Raw genomic sequence first — 24,164 nt, 5'->3', positions numbered from 1 at the left:
AGCAAACCAGGGGTTAGATGTTCTACCACCAGACATCTGAAGGAGACCTTTAATTCACTGAAAAAAAATGCAATTAAATTTTAAACACATGAAACATACTCAACCTCACTCATGATGGAAGAAGTACATGATCAAACAATGAAGTGGCACCAATAGAGGCTTCATTTTTTAAAAAGCAGTTTTAGGTTCCCAGCAAAATTGAGAGGGAAATATTAACACGAATATTTTCCATCCCTCTTCTCCCCCATGCATATTCTTCCCCACTATCAGCATCTCCCACTAGAGTAGCACATTAGTTGTAGTTGACAGACCTACATTGACACATCATGATCACCCAAGTTCATAGTTTACATTAGGGTTCATTTTTGGTGTTGCGCATCCTATGGGTTTGGTCAAATATATAATGACAACCTGGCGTGGTAGCTCATGCCTGCAATCCGAGCACTGTGGGAGACCGAGGTGGGTGAACCATCTGAGATCAGGAGTTCGAGACCAGCCTGACCAATATAGTGAAACCCCATCTCTACTAAAAATACAAAAATTAGTCAGGCATAGTGGTGTGTGACTGTGTAGTCCCAGCTACTTGGGAGGCTGAGACAGGTGAATTGCTTCAACCCAGGAGGCAGAGGTTGCAGTGAGCCGAGATTATACCATTGTACTCCAGCCTGGGGAACAGAATGAAACTCCATCTCAAAATAAATAAATAAATAAACAAATGTTTAATGACATATGTCCATCATTATGGTATCATATGGAGTAACTTCACTGCCCTAAAAATCCCTCTCTATTCAGTGTATTCATCTCTTCCTCCTCACCATTCCCTGGCAACCACTGATCTTTTTCCTGTCTCCACAAGTTTGCCTTTTCCAGAATGTCATACAGTTAAAATCATATAGTATGTAGCCTCTTCCTTTTTTTTTTTTTTTTTTTTTTGGTTGAGATGGAATCTTACTCTGTTGCCCAGGCTGGAGTGCAATGGCTACATCTTGGCTTACTGCAACCTCCACCTCCTGGGTTCAAGAGATTCTCCTGCCTCAGCCTCCTGAGTAGCTGGGATTACAGGCACCCACCACCATGCCTGGCTAATTTTTGTGTTTTTAGTAGAGATGGGGGTTTTGCCATGTTGGCCAGGCTGGTCTTGAACTCCTGATCTCAGGTGATCCACCTGTCTCTGCCTCCCAAAGTGCTGGAATTACAAGCGTGAGCCATTGCCCCTGGCCAATGACCAAAAGCTTCTGCCTCACCTGAGAGCCATTTAGAACTGCACACCTTATTCCAGACCTAACAGATCAGTCTGTACTTTAAATTGGATCCCTAATGGTTTATATGCTGATCAAAGTTTGAGAAGCATTATGCTAAGTAACCGCTGTGACCATAAATGTGTAACTGATCAACTGATATAATTACATGATTTTTCCCCATCAGGGCTAACAAGCCCACTAGCCAGAAAAGAGAAACTCCCATTTGCATTGTTCCAGGGTTGCCAGGGTGAAAAGGTAGGGAGGTGTTGAATGCATGGCTGAAGTGTTTGACTATGAGGTCTCCTACAGAAAGAAGATGAAGGATGAGAGTTTCCCTCAGCCTACATTCATATATCAAACCCAGATGGATTAAAGATTTAAACATAAGACTTAAACACCATAAAAACCCTAGAAGAAAACCTAGGCAGGCCGGGCGCGGTGGCTCAAGCCTGTAATCCCAGCACTTTGGGAGGCCGAGGCGGGTGGATCACGAGGTCAAGAGATCGAGACCATCCTGGTCAACATAGTGAAACTCCGTCTCTACTAAAACTACAAAAAATTAGCTGGGCATGGTGGTGCGTGCCTGTAATCCCAGCTACTCAGGAGGCTGAGGCAGGAGAATTGCCTGAACCCAGGAGGCGGAGGTTGCGGTGAGCCGAGATCGTGCCATTGCACTCCAGCCTGGGTAAAATGAGGAAAACCCCACCTCAAAAAAAAAAAAAAAAAAAAAAAAAAAGAAAAAGAAAACCTAGGCAATACCATTCAGGACATAGGCATAGGCAAAGACTTCATGACTAAAACACCAAAGCAACGGCAACAAAAGCCAAAGTACCTAAATGGGATCTAATTAAACTTAAGTGCTTCTGCACAGCTAAAGAAACAATCATTAGAGTGAACTGGCAACCAACAGAATGGGAAAAAATTTTTGCAAGCTACCTGTCTGACAAAGGGCTAATATCCAGAATCTGCAAAGAACTTAAACAAATTTACAACAAACAACCCCATCAAAAAGTAGTCGAAGGATATAAACAAATACTTTTCAAAAGAAGACATTTATGCCATCAACAAACATATGAAAAAATGCTCATCAACACTGGTCATTAGAGAAATGCAAATCAAAACCACATTTGAGATACCATCTCACACCAGTTAGAATGGCGATCATTAAAAAATCTGGAGACAGCAGATACTGGACAGGATGTGGAGAAACAGGAATGCTTTTACACTGTTGGTGGGAGTGTAAATTACTTCAACCATAGTGGAAGACAGTGTGGCGATTCCTCAAGGATCTAGAAATAGAAATACCATTTGACCCAGCAATCCCATTACTGGGTATATACCCAAAGGATTATAAATAGTTCTATTATAAAGACACATGCACATGTATGTTTACTGCAGCACTGTTCACAATAGCAAAGACTTGGAACCAACCCAAATGCCCATCAATGATAGACTGGATAATGAAAATGTGGCACAGGTACACCATGGAATACTATGCAGCCATAAAAAGGATGAGTTCATGTCCTCTGCAGGGACATGGATGAAACTGGAAACCATCATCCTCAGCAAACTGACGCAAGAACAGAAATCCAAAAGGAGGAGAACATCACACAATGGAGCCTGTTGGGGGTGGGGTGGTTAGGGGAGGGGTAGCAGGGGGTGGGGAGATTGGGGAGGGATAACATTAAGAGAAATACCTGATGTAGGTGACGGGGGTGGGGGTGGGGAAAGGATGCAGCAAACCACCATGGCATGTGTATACCTATGTAACAATCCTACACAATCTGCACATGTACCTCAGAACTTAAAGTATAATAACAATAAAAAAAGAACAACAACAAAAAAAGAAAAAAGATGAAGGAGAGAGCAGATGAGCTGGGAATTTAGGGAAGGCTGAGGGGGTCTGAAGATTCCAACTGGGTCAAGAACGAGGATAGAGAACAAGAGTAGGAAAAGTGGAGGGGGGCAGATGTGGTGGCTCACGTCTGTAATCTGAGTACTTAGGGAGGCCAAAGCTAGCAGATCACTTGAGGTCAGAAGTTCGAGATCAGCCTGACCAACATGGTGAAACCCTCCTCTACTAAAAATACAAAAAAATTAGTTGGGCATGGTAGTGGGAGCCTGTAATCCCAGCTACTCCAGAGGCTGAGGCAGGAGAATTCTTTGAACCCTGGAGGTAGAAGTTGTGGTGAACCGAGATTGTGCCACTGCACTCCAGCCTGGATGATAGAGTGAAACTCCCTCTCAAAAAGAAGAAGAAAAAAAGGGGAGGGATGGGAGGTATTTCATATAAAAGGTGTAGCTTGGGAATATGTGGCTACCAAGGACTGAAGAGGAAAGTTATTAGAGTTGAGGAACTCAAAGAATTGTGAGGTCTCCTGATTGAGTGGGTCATTCAGAGTTCAAGTACAATTTGCTCAAGATGAGGACCTAGGCTTGTTTGCTCCGCCACTGTTCTTTGGGGAATCCACGTGGTGTGGGGGAACTCACCCTTATTCAGGATGGGCTCCTGACTCAGACATGGCCAATGAGAGTGTCATCCTCTGACCACTGTGATTGGTTCAGAGCTGGGCATGTGACCCAAACAGGACCAATCAGAATCCCTTGCTGGGTTTGATATGTGAATGCAGAGTGAAGGAGGACCTCATTTTCTTTGATATGAATGAACTGGAAAAGCAGTAGAGGCTTAGCAGGGTGAGTGGTTGCCAAAGGCCATCTTTGCATCCTGTGGAAGGAAGTGATCTAAGAAGAAAGGCAAGGAGATGAATGGAATTGGGGAGGGTGATGGGTGGGGCCCTGGTGACTGAACATCGGGTCCATCTGCCCTTAAAGCTGGATGCATCTAGACGGTTCATTTAAGTGAGTCACAGTAACCCCCTCCCCAAAGCCAGTGTGAGCTGGGGTGGCTGCCCCATCTGAAAAAGCACAGATAAGGCTGGGTGCAGTGGCTCAGGTTCATAATCCCAGAGCTCTGGGAGGCCAAGGCAGGAGGATCACTTGAGGCCAGGAGTTCAAGACCAGCCTGGCAACACAGTGAGACTCCATTTCTACAAAAAATTTAAAAAAAATTTTTTTTTTTTTTTAATTAGCCAGCCACGGTGGTCCATGCCTGTAGTCCCAGCTACTCAGAAGGCTGAGGCAGGAGAATCGCTTGAGCCCAAGGAGTTTGGGGCTGCAGTGAGCTCTGATGGTGCTACTGCACTCCAGCCTAGGCCACAGAGCAAGACTCCATCTCTTTAAAAAAACAAAAACAAAACAAAACAAAAAACCGTAAATGCAAGGAGCAAACAGGGCAGCAGGGGCTGAAGTCTTTGGGGATGTAAACAGGGTCTTGGATGATGGTGGGTGGTGTTGGAGGGTGACAGAGGTGGTATGTTGGTGCCGGGGGCTTCAAAGGGGGAAGGCTGCAAATAGTGCAGTGGAAGTGGCAGAGACAGTCTGGGAAAATGTCAAGGTCACCTCGAGGAAGCCTATGGGCATGGAAGTAGCCTGCAGCCTCCACCCAAAGCCTGATAGTGAGGCAGGACCATCAGGACCAGAGACCTGTACATGGACTGAGCCTGGCTGTCATTCGTGTTTAACCCTGATCCGGACCACAGACTGATCCCTGATCCTGACTGCACTGAGCACTCCTCTGGCCATTGGCTCACCCCGGACTCAGGCCCCATGCTATGCTCTGATCCTGTCCCTTTTCTCTCCGTCCTTTCATACTCAGTGTAAAGTCCCTGGTGCATGCTGGCTGGCCCATGGCTATCATAGTGTCTCCTTATTTCATGAATTGCATCCATCACTCGCCACGGCCAAGAACATTATTCTAAGATCTCAAGTCATGGCCCAGAAAGCCAAATCCAGCTTTCCAACTGAAGAACTAGCCAATGACCTCTCCTAAATCCTCCTCTCTTTTTCAACATCTCTGCCCCAAGGGAGGATGTGATGAGGACACCCCCTTGACTCCCAAGATATTCTGTAAGGCCATCAATTTCCATAAACTGTCCATTGAGGGTGGGCTGGCATTTGCCTGCCCCACTTCCCAGATCCGCATGAATGTGGGAGCTCCTTAGATGTCTAGTTTGGTCATTTTTCAGGTGCCCAGCCTTAAATCAGAAAGTTTAAGTCAATAATAGCAGACCCAGACAACTCCCTTGAGGATCTTCGGGAGTTGCAAAGCCTGAGTTTTTTTTATTATTATTATTTTAAAGTTCAAGATATAGCAGCTTTAAAACCCAGAAGATACCAGAGGACATTTCCCTGGTCCTAACTGTTCTTTGTAACCAGCATCTGCCTCTAGGGCAGCAGAGTAAAAAAATTGTAGTTGACAGTGCTTACCCAACCTTAGCCCATTCAGCTGCCTGTAGGCGGCCTTACTAGTGTCTGATGCATAGTAAATACCTAATGTTATAAAAACAACAGCAAAAACCCAACCCTAGAAAATTCTGCTGAGGGCCGGGCGCGGTGGCTCAAGCCTGTAATCCCAGCACTTTGGGAGGCCGAGGCGAGTGGATCACGAGGTCAAGAGATCGAGACCATCCTGGTCAACATGGTGAAACCCCGTCTCTACTAAAACTACAAAAAATTAGCTGGGCATGGTGGCGCGTGCCTGTAATCCCAGCTACTCAGGAGGCTGAGGCAGGAGAATTGCCTGAACCCAGGAGGCGGAGGTTGCGGTGAGCCGAGATCGTGCCATTGCACTCCAGCCTGGGTAACAAGAGCGAAACTCCGTCTCAAAAAAAAAAAAAAAAAAAAAGAAAATTCTGCTGAGGATCTTTCATGAGCCAAGCCCTCCACCAAGCACTCGATATCAACCTTATCTCATTTTGTCCTCAAAATAAACTTAGGCAGTAAAAACTGTCATTATCCGCCCCCACCCCCTGCTTTTACAGATGAGAAAACTGAAGAAGAGATTGGTTAAGAAACTAGCCCAGAGTCATACAGCTAATAAGTACTGGGACTTGGATTTGAACCAGCTAGTCTGACTTCAGGGCTTAAAAAATAATTATGGATCACTTATTGGCCTTTTGGCTAAGATCACGTGTAAAAAAATAATTATGGGATAGATGAGTAGTAGAATGGATGGAGCGATATGTGAATAGATGGATGGATGAATGGATGGATGAACTGATACGTGAAAGGATGACTGGATGAATGAATGGATGGATTGATGAGTGAATGGATGGACAGATATGTGAATGAATGAGTAGATGGATGGATATGTGGATGGATGGATATGTGAATGGATGGATGGATGAATGGATGGACTGGCTTGTGAATGGATGGATGAATAGATGGATATGTGAATGGATGAATAAGTGGATGAATGGATGAATGGATGGATGGATAATGGATGAATAAGTTAATGTCAGATGACTGAGAGTCTGGAGGTATTCAGGAGGCAGAAGTGTGTTCTGAGGCTGACAGGGATCTGGGGACTGACTGACTGCAGGAGGTTGGCAGGCAACCCCAAAGATAGCCATCCTCACTATCTCCCTTTGCTTTTCTTCTCTTTCTCATATTTGTACTTGAGTCTCTTTCATGTTGCCAGGCTGGGAAATCCTCTGAGCTGGCTTGAGTTACCCCATATATAAAAATAGAGCCCAGATGGTATCTCCTGGAAGCCTGTCATTGCTGGAGTAATGGCTGGTCTTTATTTTCTTCTTTGTGCTTTTCTGAAAATGTCCAATTTTGTATAGTGTGGAATGAGTATCTATTGTTGTGCTAAACCCTGGTGGCTTTTGAGCAATAATTCCTTACCCTCATCTTTTAATGTCACTTTTAGGAGGAGGGCTGCTCTCCCAATTCAGAAATACACACAAAATCCAGGCCTGGCAAACCACAATGTTTCATTACTTTGGCTACAGTGATTGGTTCAAGAAAATCCCCATGACCTAAGTATGTTCAATGCAAGCCCATTCGATAATTTGGGTTTTGAAATAGTTATAAGAGAGAAGTTCTCTTTCTTTGGGTCGGGGGGGTGCTAAGAGATAGTACACATGTCTAGGTTTGTAGCACCTATCTTGACACTGTATGGCAAGTATGTCTGAGAATGGAGCTAACATAAGGGAAGACAGATGAGACACAGAACAGATCTCATCGTCTGAATTCCTGGATCCAGCCATACCTGAAGCAGAAACGCATAGACTTTTCACTTATGTGAGCCTTTATGTACTTACTTTTTTTAAATGAAATGTAATTTAGGCTTTTACCACTCATAGACAAGATTCCAAACATAATACTTTTTACTTTTGTATAACTACAAATAAAAAGTATTTTTAATGTTATTGCCAGGCATGGAGGCTCATGCCTGTAATCCCAGCACTTTGGGAGGCTGAGGCAGGTGGATCCCTTGAGTCCAGGAATTCAAGACCAGCCTGGACAGCACGGCAAGACCCCCATCTCTGCAAAAAGTACAAAAATTAGCCAGGTGTGGCAAATGACTACATACTTGCCTGTAGTCCCAGCGACTTGGGAGGCTAAGGTGGAAGGATTGATTGAGCTGGGGAGGTCAAGGCTGCAGTGAGCTGTGTTGGCGACGCTGCACTCCAGTGTGGGTAACAGAGTAAGACCCTGTCTCAAATAATAATAATAATAAAAATATTGTTATTTAAAAAGAACAAAAGACAACTGTCAGATCCCTGAGTACATGCAATCATTTAACAAAGAGAGCTGTTGAACAACAGAGTTTGTCAGACAAATACCTGCCCATCTGGCCAGAGGTATGAGGACACGAGGCTGGGAAGATTCCACTGGGAATGTTCCTGGAGGAGGGCGAAGGAGCCTTTTAACAATCAGTTCTGATTCATCTCCTCTTGCTGTTCCTTCCAGCTTCCAGCTGGGCACAATGGGGCCCCTTCAGTCTGCAGCCTGCAATTAGAGCACATGTGTCAGGAATCCTGCTGATCCAGGCCCCTTCTCCACCCTGGGCTGGTCCTACCCTGGTAGAGAAGAAGCTAAAATAGTTCCTCTGTTTCCTAGGAGGAAATGAGCCAGAGGTGGACCTGGAGGGGACTGATCATTTCTTGGGGATGCCTCAGTGGAGAAGGGGACAGAGCCAGAAAGATATTTGCACCTTGGGGGCATTCCCTTGAATGCTAGTTTGTTTTAGGGTGTGTTGTGGACATCCATGCAACGCCTGTGTTCACACCGACTCATCGTTTTCTTTATTTTTTAAGATTTTTTTTTAAGACAAGGTTTTGCTTCATCACCCATGCTGGAGTGCAGTGGTGTGACCATACTCACTGTAGCCACAAACTTCTGGGCTCAGGTGATCCTCCCACCTCAGCCTCCCCCGGTAGCTACAACTACAGGCCACCATGTCTATCTACGTTTTATTTGTAAAGATGAGGTCTTGCTATGTTGCCCAGGCTGTCCTCAAACTCTTGGGCTCAAGTGATCCTCCCGTCTTAGTCTCCCAAGTGCTGGGACTACAATCATGAGCCACTGCGTCTGGCCTGAGATTTTCAAAAAAATGGTGCAAAATCATGCACTATGGAAGATTTTGTGTATATCTTTTTAAAAGACATGTGTGGTTTAAAAAAAATAGGAAAGCTAGCCAGGTGTGGTGGCTCACGCCTGTAATCCCAGCACCTTGGGAGGCCGAGGCAGGTGGATCACTTGATCCCAGGAGTTCAAGACCAGCCTAGGTAACATGATGAAACCCCATCTCTACCAAAAATTAGCAGAGTATGGTGACGCGTGCCTGTTGTCCCAGCTGCTTGGGAGGCTGGGATGGGATGATCACCTGAGTCTGGGAAGTCAAGGCTGCAGTGAGCTGTGATCACACCGTACGCACTCTACCCTGGGTATTAGAGTGGACTCCATCAAAAAAAAAAAAAGCAAACACTTGGGTTTCTACTGCCACTTAAGGTGAGAAATAGCTCCTTGCTACCCAGTTTTCCAAATGCCCTGTGTATCTCTAGTCACGTCTACTTTCTCCTCCACTCCTTCAGCCTCAGGCCAGAAGTTTCTGCTCTTCTAATTTCTAAGCTCAGTACTTTTTGCTATTCTTTATCGTTTCACTTATTAATTTTTATTAGGTCAACTTGCTCTTTTCATTTAAATAAATTTAGTTTTTGGATTTTTTATTTTTTAATTACATAACTTTTTTTTGAGACAGAGTTTCACTCTTGTTGCTCAGGTTGAGTACAGTGGCACAATTTGGCTCACTGCAACCTCCGCCTCCCAGGTTCAAGCGATTCTCCTGCCTCAGCCTTCCGAGTAGCTGGGATTGCAGGCATCCACTACCATGCCCGGCTAATTTTTTGTATTTTTAGTAGAGACAAGGTTACACCATGTTGACCAGGCTGGTCTTGAACTCTTTACCTCAGGTGATCCACCTGCCTCGCCTTCCCAAATTGCTGGGATTACAGGCGTGAGCACCATGCCTGGCCACATAACTCTTAAATTGCACCGTTCAGCACCATTTATTATGTCCTCTATGACATGAAACCACCACCTCTATCTAGTTCCAAAGCCTTTTCATTATCCCCAGAGGAGACTCCATATCCATTAAGCAGTCACTCTCCATTTCTCCTCCCAACAATCTGCTGTCTGTCTCTGAATTTATCCATTCTGAGTATTTCATATAGATGGTATGGGATGATGTATGACCTATTGTGTCTGCTGGCTTTGTCCACTTAGCGTGATGTTTTCAAGGCTCATTCATACGTCAGTAGTTCATTCCTTTAAATTTTTTTTTTGATTTTTATGGATTTAGGGATACAAGAGTAGTTTTTTGTAGAGATGGGGTTTTGCCATATTACCCAGGTTTGTCTTGAATTCCTAAACTCAAGCAATCTGCCCGTCCTGGCCTCCCAAAGTGCTGGGATTACAGGTGTAAGCCACCACATCCGGCCTCCATTTCTTTCTTTATGAGTTCCTGAGCTGTTAGAATTACACAAGTTGATGTGTGTGAAGTGCTTAGCAGAATCCCTGGCAAACCATAAGAGCTCAATGCATATTAGCTATTGTTAGTATTGTTACTGTTTTTTTGAGCTCCACAAACTTTTCTTAAATGCCACACTGTACTCTGCCCTGTCCCCATCTTGGGACAAAGAGATAAGACACAGTTCCTGCCCTTGCAGAGCTCATAGTCTAATGATAGAGACAGTTGTGGCTAAAATATTATATACAGGGCCAGGCGCTGTGGATCATCTTGTAATCCCAGTACTTTGGGAGGCTGACACAGGAGGACAGCTTAAGGCCAGGAGTTTGGGATTAGCCTGGGCAACATAACAGGAACCCATCTCTACAAAAAATAAAATAATTTATTTTTTTTAAAATATGGTGTGCTTAAAGGCATAGTGGTGTGCTTCTGTAGTCACAGCTACTCGGGAAGCTGAGGCAGGATGATTGCTTTAGCCCAGAAGACTGACGCTGCACTGAGCTATGATTGCTTGAAGTCCAGGAGTTCAAGACCAGCCTGGACGACATAGAACTTAAAAAATTTAAATATGAGCCATGGGTAGTGACATGTGCCTGTAGTCCCAGCTACTCAGGAGGCTGAAGCAGGAGGATCGCTTGCGCCCAAGAAGTCAGGGCTGCAGCTATGATCATGCCACTGCACTCCAGCCCAGGTGACAGAGGCAAGACCCTGCCTGTTTCATAAATATATAGATATCAAGGGTGAAAGTTACATAATGGTGGAAGCTCTAACTTCTTGGGGCAAGGGAAAGGGGTCAGGGAAAACTTTACAGAGGTGATGACATTTGCAGCTGGCCTGGAAAGGTGAGTGGTGAAGGAGAGAAGGCAATGCTGGGCACTGCAAGAGCCAACAGGCATGGAGATGGTTGGAGCCTGCAGGATGTGCACATGCTCATATGCTTGGGAAGAGTTGAGCAGCTGTTGGCTTTGGATTACCCTGGCCTTGCCTTTGACAAGCCTCACTAGAAGTGTTCCTCCATCAGGCAGCAGCTGGCCAATTCCACGAATCTGAGGGCACCTCCTGTCCCCACCATGGGGGAGGAGGAGGAAGCTCCTGTCTGCGCTGTGCCCAGGTAGGCTGCAAGTTCCCTGTCAGCACTGGCTGCAGCCACCAGAGCCCAGCATGGATGGAAGCCAGGCTCTGTAGCCCAATCCTTGCCTGCATTGGCCTGGCTCCTGAGCCCACTCCTCAGGGGAGCTCCCTCCAGTCTGGGGTGACTATGACCTCCTCCTTGCTGGCTGGCATGCCTCCTGGCAATGCCCTGCTCTGTGAGGGCTGGTGGAAACACCATGTAGGGCAGAGGCTTACTCTAGCCACAGGACTGGGGTTGAATTGGACCAGGGGTCCGAAGGTACAGACAGGGTCCCTGCAGGCCTTTCTTTTACCAAGATTCTTGCCTTTACTAGCAGCCATTCTCCTGAAGGGATTAGTCCTGAAATATGGACCTTCCCTACCTGTGGATGAAGGACTTCTTTCAGCCCTAGAGCCAGGGTATTTAGCCTCTCCCTCTTCCCACCCAAAATGACATCAGCCTCACCCTTAAAAGGTAAAGACCAGTTTGGCTGCAAAATACTAGACTGGCTGATAAAAGGCACCAGTTCTGGAGTCAGACTGTCTGGGGTCAAATCCCAGTTCTGCAACCTCCTAGCTATGTCGCCTGGCGCAAGTAACTTAATCTTTCATGCCTCAGTTTCTCCATCCACAAAATGGATAATCATACCCATTGAATGTGCTCATCCAAGGGTCAGCACAGTTTCTGTAAAGGGCCAGAGGGAAAATATTTTAGGCTTTGCTGGCTTTGTAGGTCTGGGTTGTAGCTATTCAGCTTTGCCACTGCAGCAGATGAACGGGCACAAACAAAACTTGAACAAATGGGTGTGGCTGTGTACCAATAAAAGTTTATTTATAGATACTCGAATTGGAATCTCATATCATTTTCATGAGTCACAGAATCTTCTTCTTTCTTCTTTTATATTTAAAAGCAAATATAAAAATTATTGGCTTGGCACAGTGGCTTGTGCCTGTAATCCCAGCACATTTTTCGCCATGTTGCCCAGGCTGGTCTTAAATTCCTGAGCTCAAGCAATCTGCCCACCCTGGCCTCCCAAAGTGCTGGGATTAGCAGCTGAGGTGGGAAGATCACTTGAGGCCAGGAGTTCAAGAACAGTCTGGGCAACATAGTGAGATCCTATTTCTACAAAAAATATAAAATAAAATAAAATTCTTAGTTCATGGTTAAAAACAGAATTTGCTTTGCAGAACATCATTTGCAGTCCCCTATGCTAACCTATCTAGGTGCTTAAAACAGTACCTAACACTCTGTTCTTGGGTTGGCTTTAAATACCAACCAGGGATTTAATACCTGTTAGCCACTTTCAGGTGGGAAGATATGAATATGGTATGAAGTGGGTCGTCTGTGGCAGTTGGTTTGTTTGTGAGGGACAGGCCATTGATGATGCGGGGGTCAGCTCTGCCTTGGAACAGCTGCCCAGAGCATGGCTAACTGTGTTACCCCTCTTCCCATCTAAAGTGACATGAGCCTCGCCCTTTATAAGGCACAGACACGAATTGGATGTAAAATCATGGAGTCAGATTGTCTGGGTTCAAATCCTAGTTCTACCGCCTCCTCACTGTGTCACCTTGGGCAAGTAACAATCTTTCTGTGCCCCAGTTTCTTTACCCACAAAATGGGATAATGATATCCATCTCCTGGGCCCACCGCTGCCCCAAAGTGAGGACACCCTGACAGAGTCCCAGACCTCCACCACTGCACCCTGATTCCCACAAACACTCCGGGGGCCCTGGGCCAGTTCTCTGCATCCTGAGGGCATGGAGGCCACCTTTCCCCAGTGTCAATGACTAAGAACAGTTTATTCACAAACGGCTCCATCGTCGGGGCTGGCACTTTCTCCTCTCTTTGGCATCTGGCAGTAGTTGTTCAGCCTTGATACTCAATATCCTTGGGCTCCAGCCCAGGCTGTCAGTATGGGTGAAACCCTCAGCCTGGAACTTTGGAGGAGTCCTTCCTCCTCAAGACCCGTGGGGAGCTGCATCAGTCCTCACTCTGGCCTTTGCTTGGGCGAGCACCACTGCCTCAGCCTCCAGTCTCTAGTGACGTGCTAAGAGTTCAGGTCCTGGGATTTATCTCATCCTGGACAGCTGTGAGTGTTGCTGCGTCATGCCAGATGAGTCCTCTTACACATGCCCAGGCCCCATCTTGTGGTTTAAAGCAGGTTTTTTGGTCGGAGTCTCTGAAAAGCCCAGAGTGGGGCAGAAGGATCCCTGTGTATCTAGGGGGACCCGGACCCAGTCCATGCCCTTAGACCCTGGCTGGTGGTCCTGACTAGATCTGTCTTCTCAATTCTGCCTCAGAGCTCATCCAGCATCTGGGTATCTGTGAGCTGGTTGGAAAATGCCCTCTCCAAGCGCAAGGTATTGTATTTGGGGGGCGGTGTGCCGGGCACTTGGGTTCCTAGGGCTGGAGGCAGGTGCAAAGCCGAGTTGAAAGTGGGTAGGTCATCGTCTATATCCAGGGCTGGATTGTCCTGGCCCTGTGGGCTGCGGGGAGCTTCTGGACAGCGGGGAGCCTGCTTCCGGGCCCACCACTCCTTGGCTTTCTGCCACTGGCGGCGGGCAATGATAGAGAAGAAGTCGATGAAGAAAACCTCGATGATCTCAATGACGCAGACAACAGAGCAGCTCATCCACAGGCCCAGCTGGCCACCAAAGTTGGACAGAAGCATCTCAATCTGCAAGGAAGGCCAAGCCACACCATCAAGAGGGACCTTCCCCCAGGTTGGCCTCACATAGGGACCCCGATTCACAAGGGAGCCACGGGTCAGCCCGGACCCTGCATAGGCCGGGGGGAAAAACAGGCAGGCTTCCTGTCTCCTCTCACCCTGCACATTCTGACCTGAGACCTGGCTGGCCTATAGCAGCCCTTCTACAGCAGGCTGGAACCCCTACCCTGACTCTGCTCCCCAAGGCCAGGCAGATGGGCACATTTGTAGGCCCAGGATAGGTCCCGGAAGGAAGCCACTCTACTCACACTGTTGGCTGGGCTCTCCATGATAGATCTCTGGTTCAGGTCTTTGTAGAATATCAAGAGTTTGGCCAAGTCTGTCCTGCAAAATTCCAATAGGTGAATCAAGAGTCTTGGCATCTTACCAGATCACCAGTCCTTAGCCTGGCTGTCTCCCTGCTGCCCAAGCTTGCAGCACAGCCAAGGTGCTGAGCTCCTTGCGGGTATTGGGACCTGGCCCATAAGGGCTTGGTCTACACCCCAGAGTATATCTCCAGCCTGGATCTGGTCCTCAGGTCATTCATTCACTCAAGAACCGTTTCCCAACTTACAGACTAAGTCCATCCAGCCATATTGTCATTGTACCCTGGTCTTCATTAAACATGGACATTTGTAATTGTTCGATTGCAATCTCAAGTATATACGGGTAATATACATGAGCAGGGTAGTTGAGTATAAAGTATTATGATAAGAGGCATAATGGCAATGAGCATTTATGGGGGACTTCCTGTGTTGCCAAGCACTGTCATAAGAACTTTATGTGAATTAACTCACTGAATTCTCCCAACAGCCCTATGAGGCAGGTATGTACATTTTCATCATCCTGATTTCACAGATGTGAAAACTGAGCTGCAGATTGGTTAAGGAACTTGCCCAAGACTACACTGTTAATAGTTGGCTGAGCCAGTACTCCAACTCATTTAGATCTGGCTTCAGAGTCCATGCTTTTAACCATTGCACTAAACTGCCTCTTGATAGGATGACGATGAACTGGACCATCCAAAGGAGCAGTTATTACTCAGCTGCTCGGTGCTACAAAACAATGGAGGGTCGCTCTCGCCAGAACTTTAGAACTTTCAGGAAAAGCTTGAAATAATGGGTTGCTTTCATGAGGCCAGGTTTGGCCCAAGAATCAGTCACCAGTTTACAACACTTGGTTTAATGGTTTGCAACTGCTTAGTCAAAGTCTATTTTATCATTAGAGTGCAAGTACCTTGGTGGGCAGAGACCATGTCTGCTTGATGGTCCTGGTTCCCCTAGCACCTCACACAGCACCTGGCACCTAGGGGGTGCTCTATGAATGTTGGAAGCCAGATTGGCTCTTACAGTAGGCAGGCCCAGCAGTTGGCATGAAGGAGATGGTGATGGCTTAGATAAATGTGAGTTCACATGACATGATTCACAGGTGTGAGTTCACCATTCCCAGCTTTGAGGAAATGAATGAGTGAGTGAATGAAAAGGAGAGTGGGCCAGGTGCAGTGGTTCACGCCTGTAATCCCAGCACTTTGGGAGGCCGAGGCAGGTGGATCACTTGAGGTCAGGAGTTCAAGACCAGCTTGGCCAATATGGTGAAACCCCATCTCTGCTAAAAATATAAAATTAGCCAGGTATAATGGTGTGCACCTATAATCCCAGCTACTTGGGAGGCTGAGGCAGGAGAATTGCTGAAACCCAGGAGGTGGAGGTTACAGTGAGCTGAGATCATGTCACTGCACTCCAGCCTGGGTGGCAGAGAAATACTCTGTCTCAAAAAAAAAAAAAAAAGAGGATTTGGCCATGCTCATACTGAAGCAAGTGAGAAGGCTTGGGGCTGTGACAGGCAGAGGTAGAGGAACAGGGTAGAGGAAACTTACTTGTTGAGCTTTTTGTTTATTTGCCGGCCTTGGTCCCAAGTGAGAACGGGCAGCAACCACTTCTACAATGGAGAGAGAAAGAGTGGGCCTGACGATGCCTGAGAGGCCAGGCCCAGCCTCCCTCCACAGGCTCCCCAACTTGTCCCCCAGCCTCCACAAGTTAGCTCTCTTCCCCTTAGACCATGTCCCAGGCCAGAGGACACAGCAAGGATGTCAGCGAGGCTCCAGGCTGGGGGCTGGAGGGGGAAAGGCTAGGCAGAAGAATTTACCTCCGAAACCATGGATGGCCATTGTGCCAGGCTTGTGGTTAGTGTCCACTCCTTAAAGCTGAGGGAGGAGGAGACAGCGTGAGTGTAGGTGGCCCAGCCCAACCCAGTTGCCCACTTCATCCCTTGGGGTCCACATACCTGCAGGCTTCTTTGCATACAGACTGGCAGCCCAGCTCTTCCTGGACAAAGGCTCGATGCAGTTGGTAGTAACAGTACACTGAGGGACGAGGGAGAGGGGAGCCTGAGCTTTGGAGCCACAGGACCCTTCCTGGGTGTCCCTGGGTCACCAAGGACAGCCCCATAGTCTCATTTTAATGACCTCTCCTCCCACTTTCTACCAACACTGGCTCTCTGGAAACACATATTGTGTTGTGATGTTGGGAAACAGTGAGGTGGTTAAGGATGTGAACTGAAGGTCAGGTCGCCCTTGGTTTGGATCCGGCTCTGTTCCTTTCTGGCAGTGTGACCTTGGGCAAGCTGGTTAGCCTTTCTGGGCCTTGGTTATCTATTCTGTGAAAAGATAATATCCACAGTTCCTACCTCCTCGGGTTGACTAAGGTGGTCAGTTGGGAAGCATAATTCAAGCCAGGCTTGAACCGAAGTAAAACTCTAGTTAATGGCTCTCAACCATATCTCCTTCAGGCAAAATGCAATGGGGTGGGGGCCCAGGCTGCCTGTTGCTGGGGCTAGGCTGACCCTGGTCCTGGGGCATGCAAGGCTGGGGCTGGTCTCACTCACTCCAGTTGGGGTGCTGCTGGTAGTTGCAGTAGTTGGCTTCGGGAGGTAGAGGCTGGCTGTACTGCGCACACCCACATTTCTCCACCATCTTTGTCTGGAAGCATGAATGAAGGCAGATCTGAAAGGGGAGACGTGGGGATGCCACTCATGTTTTTGCACAGGGATGCCAAGGAGTTCCCTGCACATCCCTCAGCCCAGAGGGTCAGTCTCCCTAAGGCTTCACCAACCATATGAACCTGCCCCTTATGCCAACTGGGCTGGACATGGTCCCGGAACTCCAAAGGGCTCAAGCTGGAAGATGTATTAAGAGTTTATTTATTATTAACATAATAATAAATTATTATTATTATTCCGAGAATGTGAGAGAAGGCAGAACAGATCGTCTCCCTTAAGTGTTGAAAAACCAAATGCCTACAGGAGGCAGTGATGTAAGCCACATACTGGGGGGGTAGTGAGAACAATGGAAGCAAGAGGACACCTGCTTCGTTTATTGGGGTAGCTGCCCCCACTGTTCATCCTGCAGGAAATATGGGCTCCATGTTGCCTTATTATTTCATTTTTTTCAAGGGGCTGGAAATCTTGGTATTCTCGTAAAATTCCCTGACTTTTAAACACTATCCAGGCTCTTGAAAAACCTGGATGTATGCTGCCTGGAAGGAGACTGGGAGCTGCAAATTAGCAGTCCCTAATCCAATCCCACCTCCCCCTGTGGTTGCTGAGGGGAGCCCAGATGGCCCAAGGCCATCATCTAGTGAGGGGCACCAGCAGGCCTGGAAGCCACACTCTTGACCCTTTGGCCAGTGTCTCTCCCAGATCTCTTCTCTCCTGTCCCTCCCCTGCCAAGGCCCATTTAGGAGGTGGGTCTGTCTCGGCTGTACATTGAGTTCCACGCAAACCTCAGTGAATCAATTAAGCTCTGGTTACAGACAAACTGCAGAGGACTGGAACCAGCCGGCATCATTTGTTCTTGAGGTCTCTGGATGAACCCCAGGGATCCTCACCCAGAGTTCCTGGTCCAAGCCACACCCCAGCCTAGATATAACTTTGTCTCCTGGGTCCAGGCCATAAACCTAGGGCTGGGTGCCCCCGTCAATCTGTTACCTGGAGCGAGTAGGCAGCATTGTAGATGTTCCTGATTGGCACGTCACTCCCGTCCTCCGTGCACTGACTGTAGGGCTCGCTCAGCTTGAAGGACTCTGTCTGCAATCACAGCAGCACACACTCAGCCCTGTCCTCCCCCAGTACCCAGGCAGGGGGCTTTGCAAGGGGCACCAGACAGGGGACTTTGCAAGCAACGCTTGGGAGCTGAAAAGCTATTTGGTCACTCATTTAATGAAAAGTTAGTGAGCACCTATTAGGTGCCCAGTACTGCTGTAGACACTGGAAACAGCAATGATCAAATAGATAAGTTCTCTGCTCTCATGGAACATGCCTTCCAGTGGGGTAGACAGATGGTCAGCAAGCAAATAAATAAATAAGATGATTTTGGATAAACCTGGATGGTGTTTAATGAAATGGGGTAGGGAAAGTGAAGGGGTTAAGAGGAGATGGGCAGTTTTTCCCATAGGGTGCTTAGGGAAGGTATCTTTGAAAAAGGGACCTGTTGGCTCAACATGGAACTGTGAGAAAGAGCTGGTCTTATCAAGAAGTGGACAGGAAGCTGGGCATGGTGGCACACACCTGTAGGCACAGCTACTGGGGAGGCTGTCTCTACCAAAAATACAAAAAATTAGCTGGGTGTGGTGGTGCGCATCTGTAACCCCAGCTAGTTGGGAGGCTGAGGTGGGAGGATCACTTGAGCCCAGGAGGTCAAGGCTGTAGTGAGCTGTGATCATACCACTGCACTCCAGCCTGGGCAAGAGTGAGACCCTATCTTAAAAAATGAAGTTGAAGAAGTGGACAGAATATGGTTGGGTGGAGCGAACAGGAAAGGCTTGAGGCAGGAGGGGCTGGTGTAGCTGCAAATGGCAAAATAGAGAAATTGCTGGAGATGGAGTCAGATGGGAAGGTTGAGGCCAAATCATGCCCAGCTGAGAAATTTGTATTTCATTTTCGGAATGAAATGAATTTGCAGTTAACGAATCCACTGGGAGGAGGGAAGAGGGATTAGAATGAGCAGGGCCGGGTGCACTGGCTCATGCATGTAATCCCAGTACTTTAGGAGACTGGGGAAGGAGGATTGCTTCAGTCCCAGGTTTGAGGCTGCAATGAGCTACAATTGTGCTGCTGCAATCCAGCCTGGGTGACAGAGCAAGACTCATTTTGAAAACAAGAGAGAGAGAGAGACAGAGAAGAAGGGAAGGAGGGAGGGAGTGAGGGAGAGAAGGGGGAAGGAAGGGAGGGAGGAAGGAAAGAAGGACAGAAGGAAGGAAGGAAGGAGAGGGAGAGGGGGAGAGAGAGAGAGAGAAAGAAAGAAAAAGAAAGAAAGAAAGAAGGGAAGGAAGGAAGGAAAAGAAAGAAGAAAAGAAAGAAGGAAAGAAAGAAAGCGTAACAGGAAGGAAGCAGGGACTGTGAGTTGCCTGGGATTCCTGCTCAGGTGAAGGACTCATTGTCTTGTTTTTTGGTCCCAGGAGTTGACTTGAAAGATGTTGACTTTCTTAGAAAAAAGCCAAGGAAAGCTCAACGGAGTAGAATGCTACCCTGATCATCAGAGGAGGTAAACAGCATTGTCACTCAAAGTTCAAAAATCGTATTTGATGACTTTTTTTTAAGAGATGAGGGTCTCCCTCTGTCATCCAGGGCAAATGGAGTTCAAGGGTGCAATCAGGGTTCACTGCAGCCTCTACCTTCCGAGCTCAAGGGACCCTCCCACCTCAGCCTCCCCAAGTAGCTGGGACCACAGGCTCCTGCCACTGCGCCTGGTTTCAATGATGTTTTATTGTGGATTACTAAATTTTGCTCTAGCTTAATATTTGTTGCTGCAAATAAATAATCCAGCCAAGCCAGACAAGCAAAAATGGGGGTGGAAGGAGGATAACATTTTCGAAGGGCAGCATCTCAATGGAAGATAAATCATGACCAGTTTATCGCAACTGTGTGATTGTGCGCTGTGTGTGTCCACGTGCCCAGGTATAAACGTTTTTAGTTTTTTGGTTGGGGAGACGGAGGTAAAGCGAAAAAGGATGGCAGATTTGTGGGAGGGAAGAAAATTATTTTCTCTTTGAAGAAAGAATGAAAACTGGGGAAAAAGGAATTCAGAGGTTTGACACAGATGGAAACTGTAGCCATCTCAATTGACTATAATCCCTTTCTGTTTGTATTGCATTTCATCTGCTGACCCATTAGTCTCCCTCAATTAGCTGCGAGTACCTCCAGGGCAATTGGCGATGCTCATTTAAAAATGTTTAAACAACAGAAGCAAACAAACGGGAAAGTGGCTGTCTGACCTCCCCTCTTCCCCAGGGTGCCTGTACTAGCAGATGAGATCCTGCATCTCAGGCAGACAGACATGGACTCACGCGTTCACTTTGCACTGCGACCTGCCCTTCTCACTTATAAGAGTGAGCGTCTTTCTATGTCAGTACAGAATAAAGACTTAATAGCTGGGTAGCAAAAGCATGAAGGGCCTCTAGTGCATGCCAGGGCTGGGCTGGCCACAGAGGTGCAAAAATGTTGAACAGTGGCCTTCCTCGAGGTCACAATTCCATGCCATCCTCTAAGCTTCTCCAAGTAGCAGGATCCCTGGGTGGACACATTCCTATGCCCCTCCCAACCCCACCCTGCCCGGTCCTGTTGAGCTGTTCTCAGTGTCTAGAGTGTCAGTTACAGGCTCTACCTGCCCTGGGTAGGAAAGCACAATACCCTGCCATCTAGATGAGGGGTCTGTCCACTTAGGCAAGCTGTGTGCAGCCAGCAGGGATGACTGGGGCTCTCTCTACCCTGAGAACCAGCCCATGGGCCACTTCCAGGAAACCGATTATGAGAAACCATTTGGATTTCTACGCTTTCTGGGTATTCAATGGCCCTTTACTCTTCAACGATGCTTATCAAACTCGGAGCTCTTGGAAAGTTCAGGTTGTTTTCTGAAGCAATGGAAAGTAGGGCGAATGGAGCATATGTTCCATTCTGAGTGGGGTAGAGGTCTTGAGATTCTCAAAGCCTCAAATGCATGAACTTTAACAGAATGCTCTTCCCTCAGCCCCAGCTTTCAGTTTTCCAGAACCGCTGGCTTGTGGAGGCTTAAATTCTGATGGCTTAAAATATTACATGAAATAATAAAATAACTGGAAGCAAACTCAATTTAGTATCTGCTCTCAAAGAGGAAGAACTCATTAACATAATGACTAAAGAAGACATTCTGACTTCTATCCTGACCCCTAGGGACACACAAAAAAGTGTGTGTATATGTGTGCATATGTGTGAGTTTGTATGAGTATCTATGCATACACGTATGCATGTAAGAGTGTGTATGTGTGGTTGGGCACGGTGGCGCATGCCTGTAATCCCAGCACTTTGGGAGGCCGAGGAGGGTGGATCATGAGGTCAAGAGACCGAGACTATCCTGGCCAACATGGTGAAACCCCATCTCTACTAAAAATACAAAAATTAGCTGGGCATGGTGGTGCACGCATGTAGTCCCAGCTGCTTGGGAGGCTCAGGCAGGAGAATCGCTTGAACCCGGGAGGTAGAGGTTGCAGTGAGCCAAGATCACGCCATTGCACCCCAACCTTGGCAAAAGGGGAAACCTCGGTCTAAAAAAAAAAAAAAAAAAAGAGTATGTGTGCGGGTGCACACATGGGTGTGTGTGGATGTGAGTGGATTGTGCATGTATGTGTATGTATATGGGTATATGTGTCAGACATGGAGCCCATTTATATCAAACCAGGTACTATCTGCTTCTTTCTGAAGATCTTGGGGAAGGAGACAATTACATAGGAGTCCTTAGCTCACCTCTCTCTCTCTCTCTTTCTCTGTCTCTCTCTCTCTCTGTCTCTCTCTCTCTCTCTGTCTCTTTGAGGCAGGGTCTCGTTTTGTCACCCAGGCTGGGGTGCAGTGGTGCAGTCATGGCTCATGGCAGCCTTGGCCTCCTGGGCTCAGGTGATCCTCCCACCTCAGCCTCCCAAAGTGCTAGGATTACAGGTATGGGCGGCTGCACCCAGTGAGCTCATTCCTTAAGGTATAAACAGTGCTAAGGGAAAAAGCCCAGATGGCAGCAGAGCCAGAGGGGCGGAAAGGCGACAAGGGGAGGGCCTTTATCAAAGCCCCCACAGCTTCTGGGGTTAGAGAGGCAGCTATCACCTTCTTGCAACCTTGAGAACTTCCAACCAGTATAATCACTTCTCATCTGTGAGATGGTCAGTCCAGCCAAGCTATTTCCAGACAGGGTGGCTATCAGACCATTGTTCTCACATTTCAGTGGTAACTCTTGTCCTAGCCAGTAATCCCAAGTCACCTTCTCAGAAAGATTGGCTTCCTTGCCACAGCTGAGAGGTTTTCAAATTCCCTTCCACCTGCACCCTGATTTAGGGCCCATCACGGCGGTCAACAGGCTGGTCTCCCAGGCTCACTTACATTCATCCTGAGTTTCTCTTTCCATTATGTACATTCTGGGTAAGACTTCGTTTGAGTGACAGATTCTCCCAGTAGTAAAAAGGACTTCCTCTCCCAGCTACTGAGGGCATGGGGGAGGTGTCTAGCAGCCCCAGTCAACAGGCCAAAGTGGCAGCTGGCCTGCTGGTAGCCCAAGTCTGACTCTGGGGGTGTGTGGGGGGCCTTTCTTTCCCGTGGTTTCCACGCTCTGCCCTTGTTTCTCAGAATAGACTGCTGCTTCTGCCAGGGATGGAACAGCAGAGATGGCCAGGGTGGGGATGGAACAGGTGGCTGGCTTTTTTTCTTGAACTAGTGCAGACCTGGGGGGGGGACTATTTTTTGAGGGGGTGGGGGGGGGGGTGGGGAGATGGAGTCTCACTCTGTCACCCAGGCTGGAATGCAGTGGCGTGATCTCGGCACACTGCAACTTCTACCTCCTGGATTCAAGCTATTCTCTTGCCTCAGCCTCTGAAGTAGCTGGGATTATAGGTGTGTGCCACCACGCCCAAGTAATTTTTTTTTTTTTTTTTGTATTTTTAGTAGAGATGGGGTTTCACTACGTTGGCCAGGTTGCTCTTGAACTCCTGACCTTGTGTGATCTGCCCTCCTTGCCCTCCCAAAGATTACAGGCTTGAGCCCCTGTGTGGGACTTAGATTCATTATTGAGGAGGTTTTGTTTGCTTTGGGTCTCTAGGCTGTCTTGGGGCCCCTCCCATGACCCTGTCCTGATGGTCTCCTCTGACCATGGGCATAAAGGGGTTGAATTTTGGGCCCTCCTAGAAGGCTTCTTCTCGAGAAACTGTGTTATGATCAATGGTCATTCAACCCTAAACAACCAGGAGCACCAAGCCGGCTAGCTAAGGGGTCAGGAATATGGCCTCGGGTCTGAATAAGTCTGAAATCAGATTCCCACTGTGCTACCTAGTGGCTACTTCATTTTGACTAAACAATAATAATAACAGGCCAGGCATGGTGACTCACCTGTATCCCAGCACTTTGGGAGGCTGAGATGGGTGGTCACTTGAGGCCAGGAGTTTGAGACTAGCCTGGCTGACATGGCAAAACCCCATCTCTACTAAAAAGATAATAATTAGCTAGGTGTGGTGGTGCACACCTAGTTAGCCTGTAATCCCAGCTACTTGGGAGACTGAGGTGGGAGGATTGCTTGAACCCAGGAGGTCATGGCAGCAGTAAACTCCCACCTCAGTCTCCCAAAGCAGTAAGATTATAGACGTGAGCCACTACACCCGGTGAAAAAAATTCAGATGGCTTAAAATGTTACATGAAATAATAAAATAACTGGAAACAAACTCAATTTAGTATCTGGTCTCAAAGAGGAAGAACTCTCATTAATATAATGACTAAAGAAGAAAACAAAGACTTTGACTATGTAAGCATTCACTATTTTGCATGTGAAAAAGTGCCCTAAAGAAAACCACAAACTGGGAAAGATATTTGCAACATATATGACAAATAATCACTATCCTTTATGTATGTATAATTATTAATAGTATCTTTTATATATAATATACTAATATTGTATAATATAAACATACATGATATGTGGGCTTATATATAAAATTCATAAAGGAGAATGGTGTCAAAAAAGACAAGAGAAACCTTCCCTAACCCCTCTTTTTCCACTCAAAGTTATTTTTACTTCTCTTTACCTCTTTTCTTAAAAAGTATTTAATAATAGTCTCTCTCTGTCTCTGTCTCTCTCTCTCTCTATATATATATATACACATACAAACACATACATATATACACATACATATATATACATATATATATATATATATATATATATATATA

The 24,164-nt window shown here is 47.0% G+C and overlaps 1 protein-coding gene across 2 annotated transcripts in view; it reads right to left on the bottom strand.

The window, feature by feature from the left end:
• Positions 1-13,011: 13,011 nt before the first annotated feature.
• Positions 13,012-24,164, bottom strand: part of SCNN1G (sodium channel epithelial 1 subunit gamma) — a 31,729-nt gene continuing 20,576 nt past the window's right edge. For both annotated transcript variants that reach the window (XM_032242941.1, XM_032242942.1), the window contains exons 7-13: positions 17,922-18,020; positions 16,821-16,938; positions 16,221-16,299; positions 16,083-16,140; positions 15,814-15,875; positions 14,207-14,282; positions 13,012-13,907 (exon numbers count right to left, since the gene is read on the bottom strand). In XM_032242941.1, coding sequence (XP_032098832.1) covers positions 13,527-13,907; positions 14,207-14,282; positions 15,814-15,875; positions 16,083-16,140; positions 16,221-16,299; positions 16,821-16,938; positions 17,922-18,020 — 873 coding nt within the window. In that variant the 3' untranslated portion in view covers positions 13,012-13,526. The remainder of the gene's footprint in view (positions 13,908-14,206; positions 14,283-15,813; positions 15,876-16,082; positions 16,141-16,220; positions 16,300-16,820; positions 16,939-17,921; positions 18,021-24,164) is intronic.

This window comes from Sapajus apella, unplaced genomic scaffold, assembly GCF_009761245.1.
Source record: "Sapajus apella isolate SASKATOON/1434 unplaced genomic scaffold, GSC_monkey_1.0 scaffold51, whole genome shotgun sequence".
Lineage (NCBI taxonomy): Eukaryota > Metazoa > Chordata > Mammalia > Primates > Cebidae > Sapajus > Sapajus apella.
The sequence above is the reverse complement of the archived record's forward strand: the minus strand, read 5'-3'. Positions and strand labels throughout refer to the sequence as shown.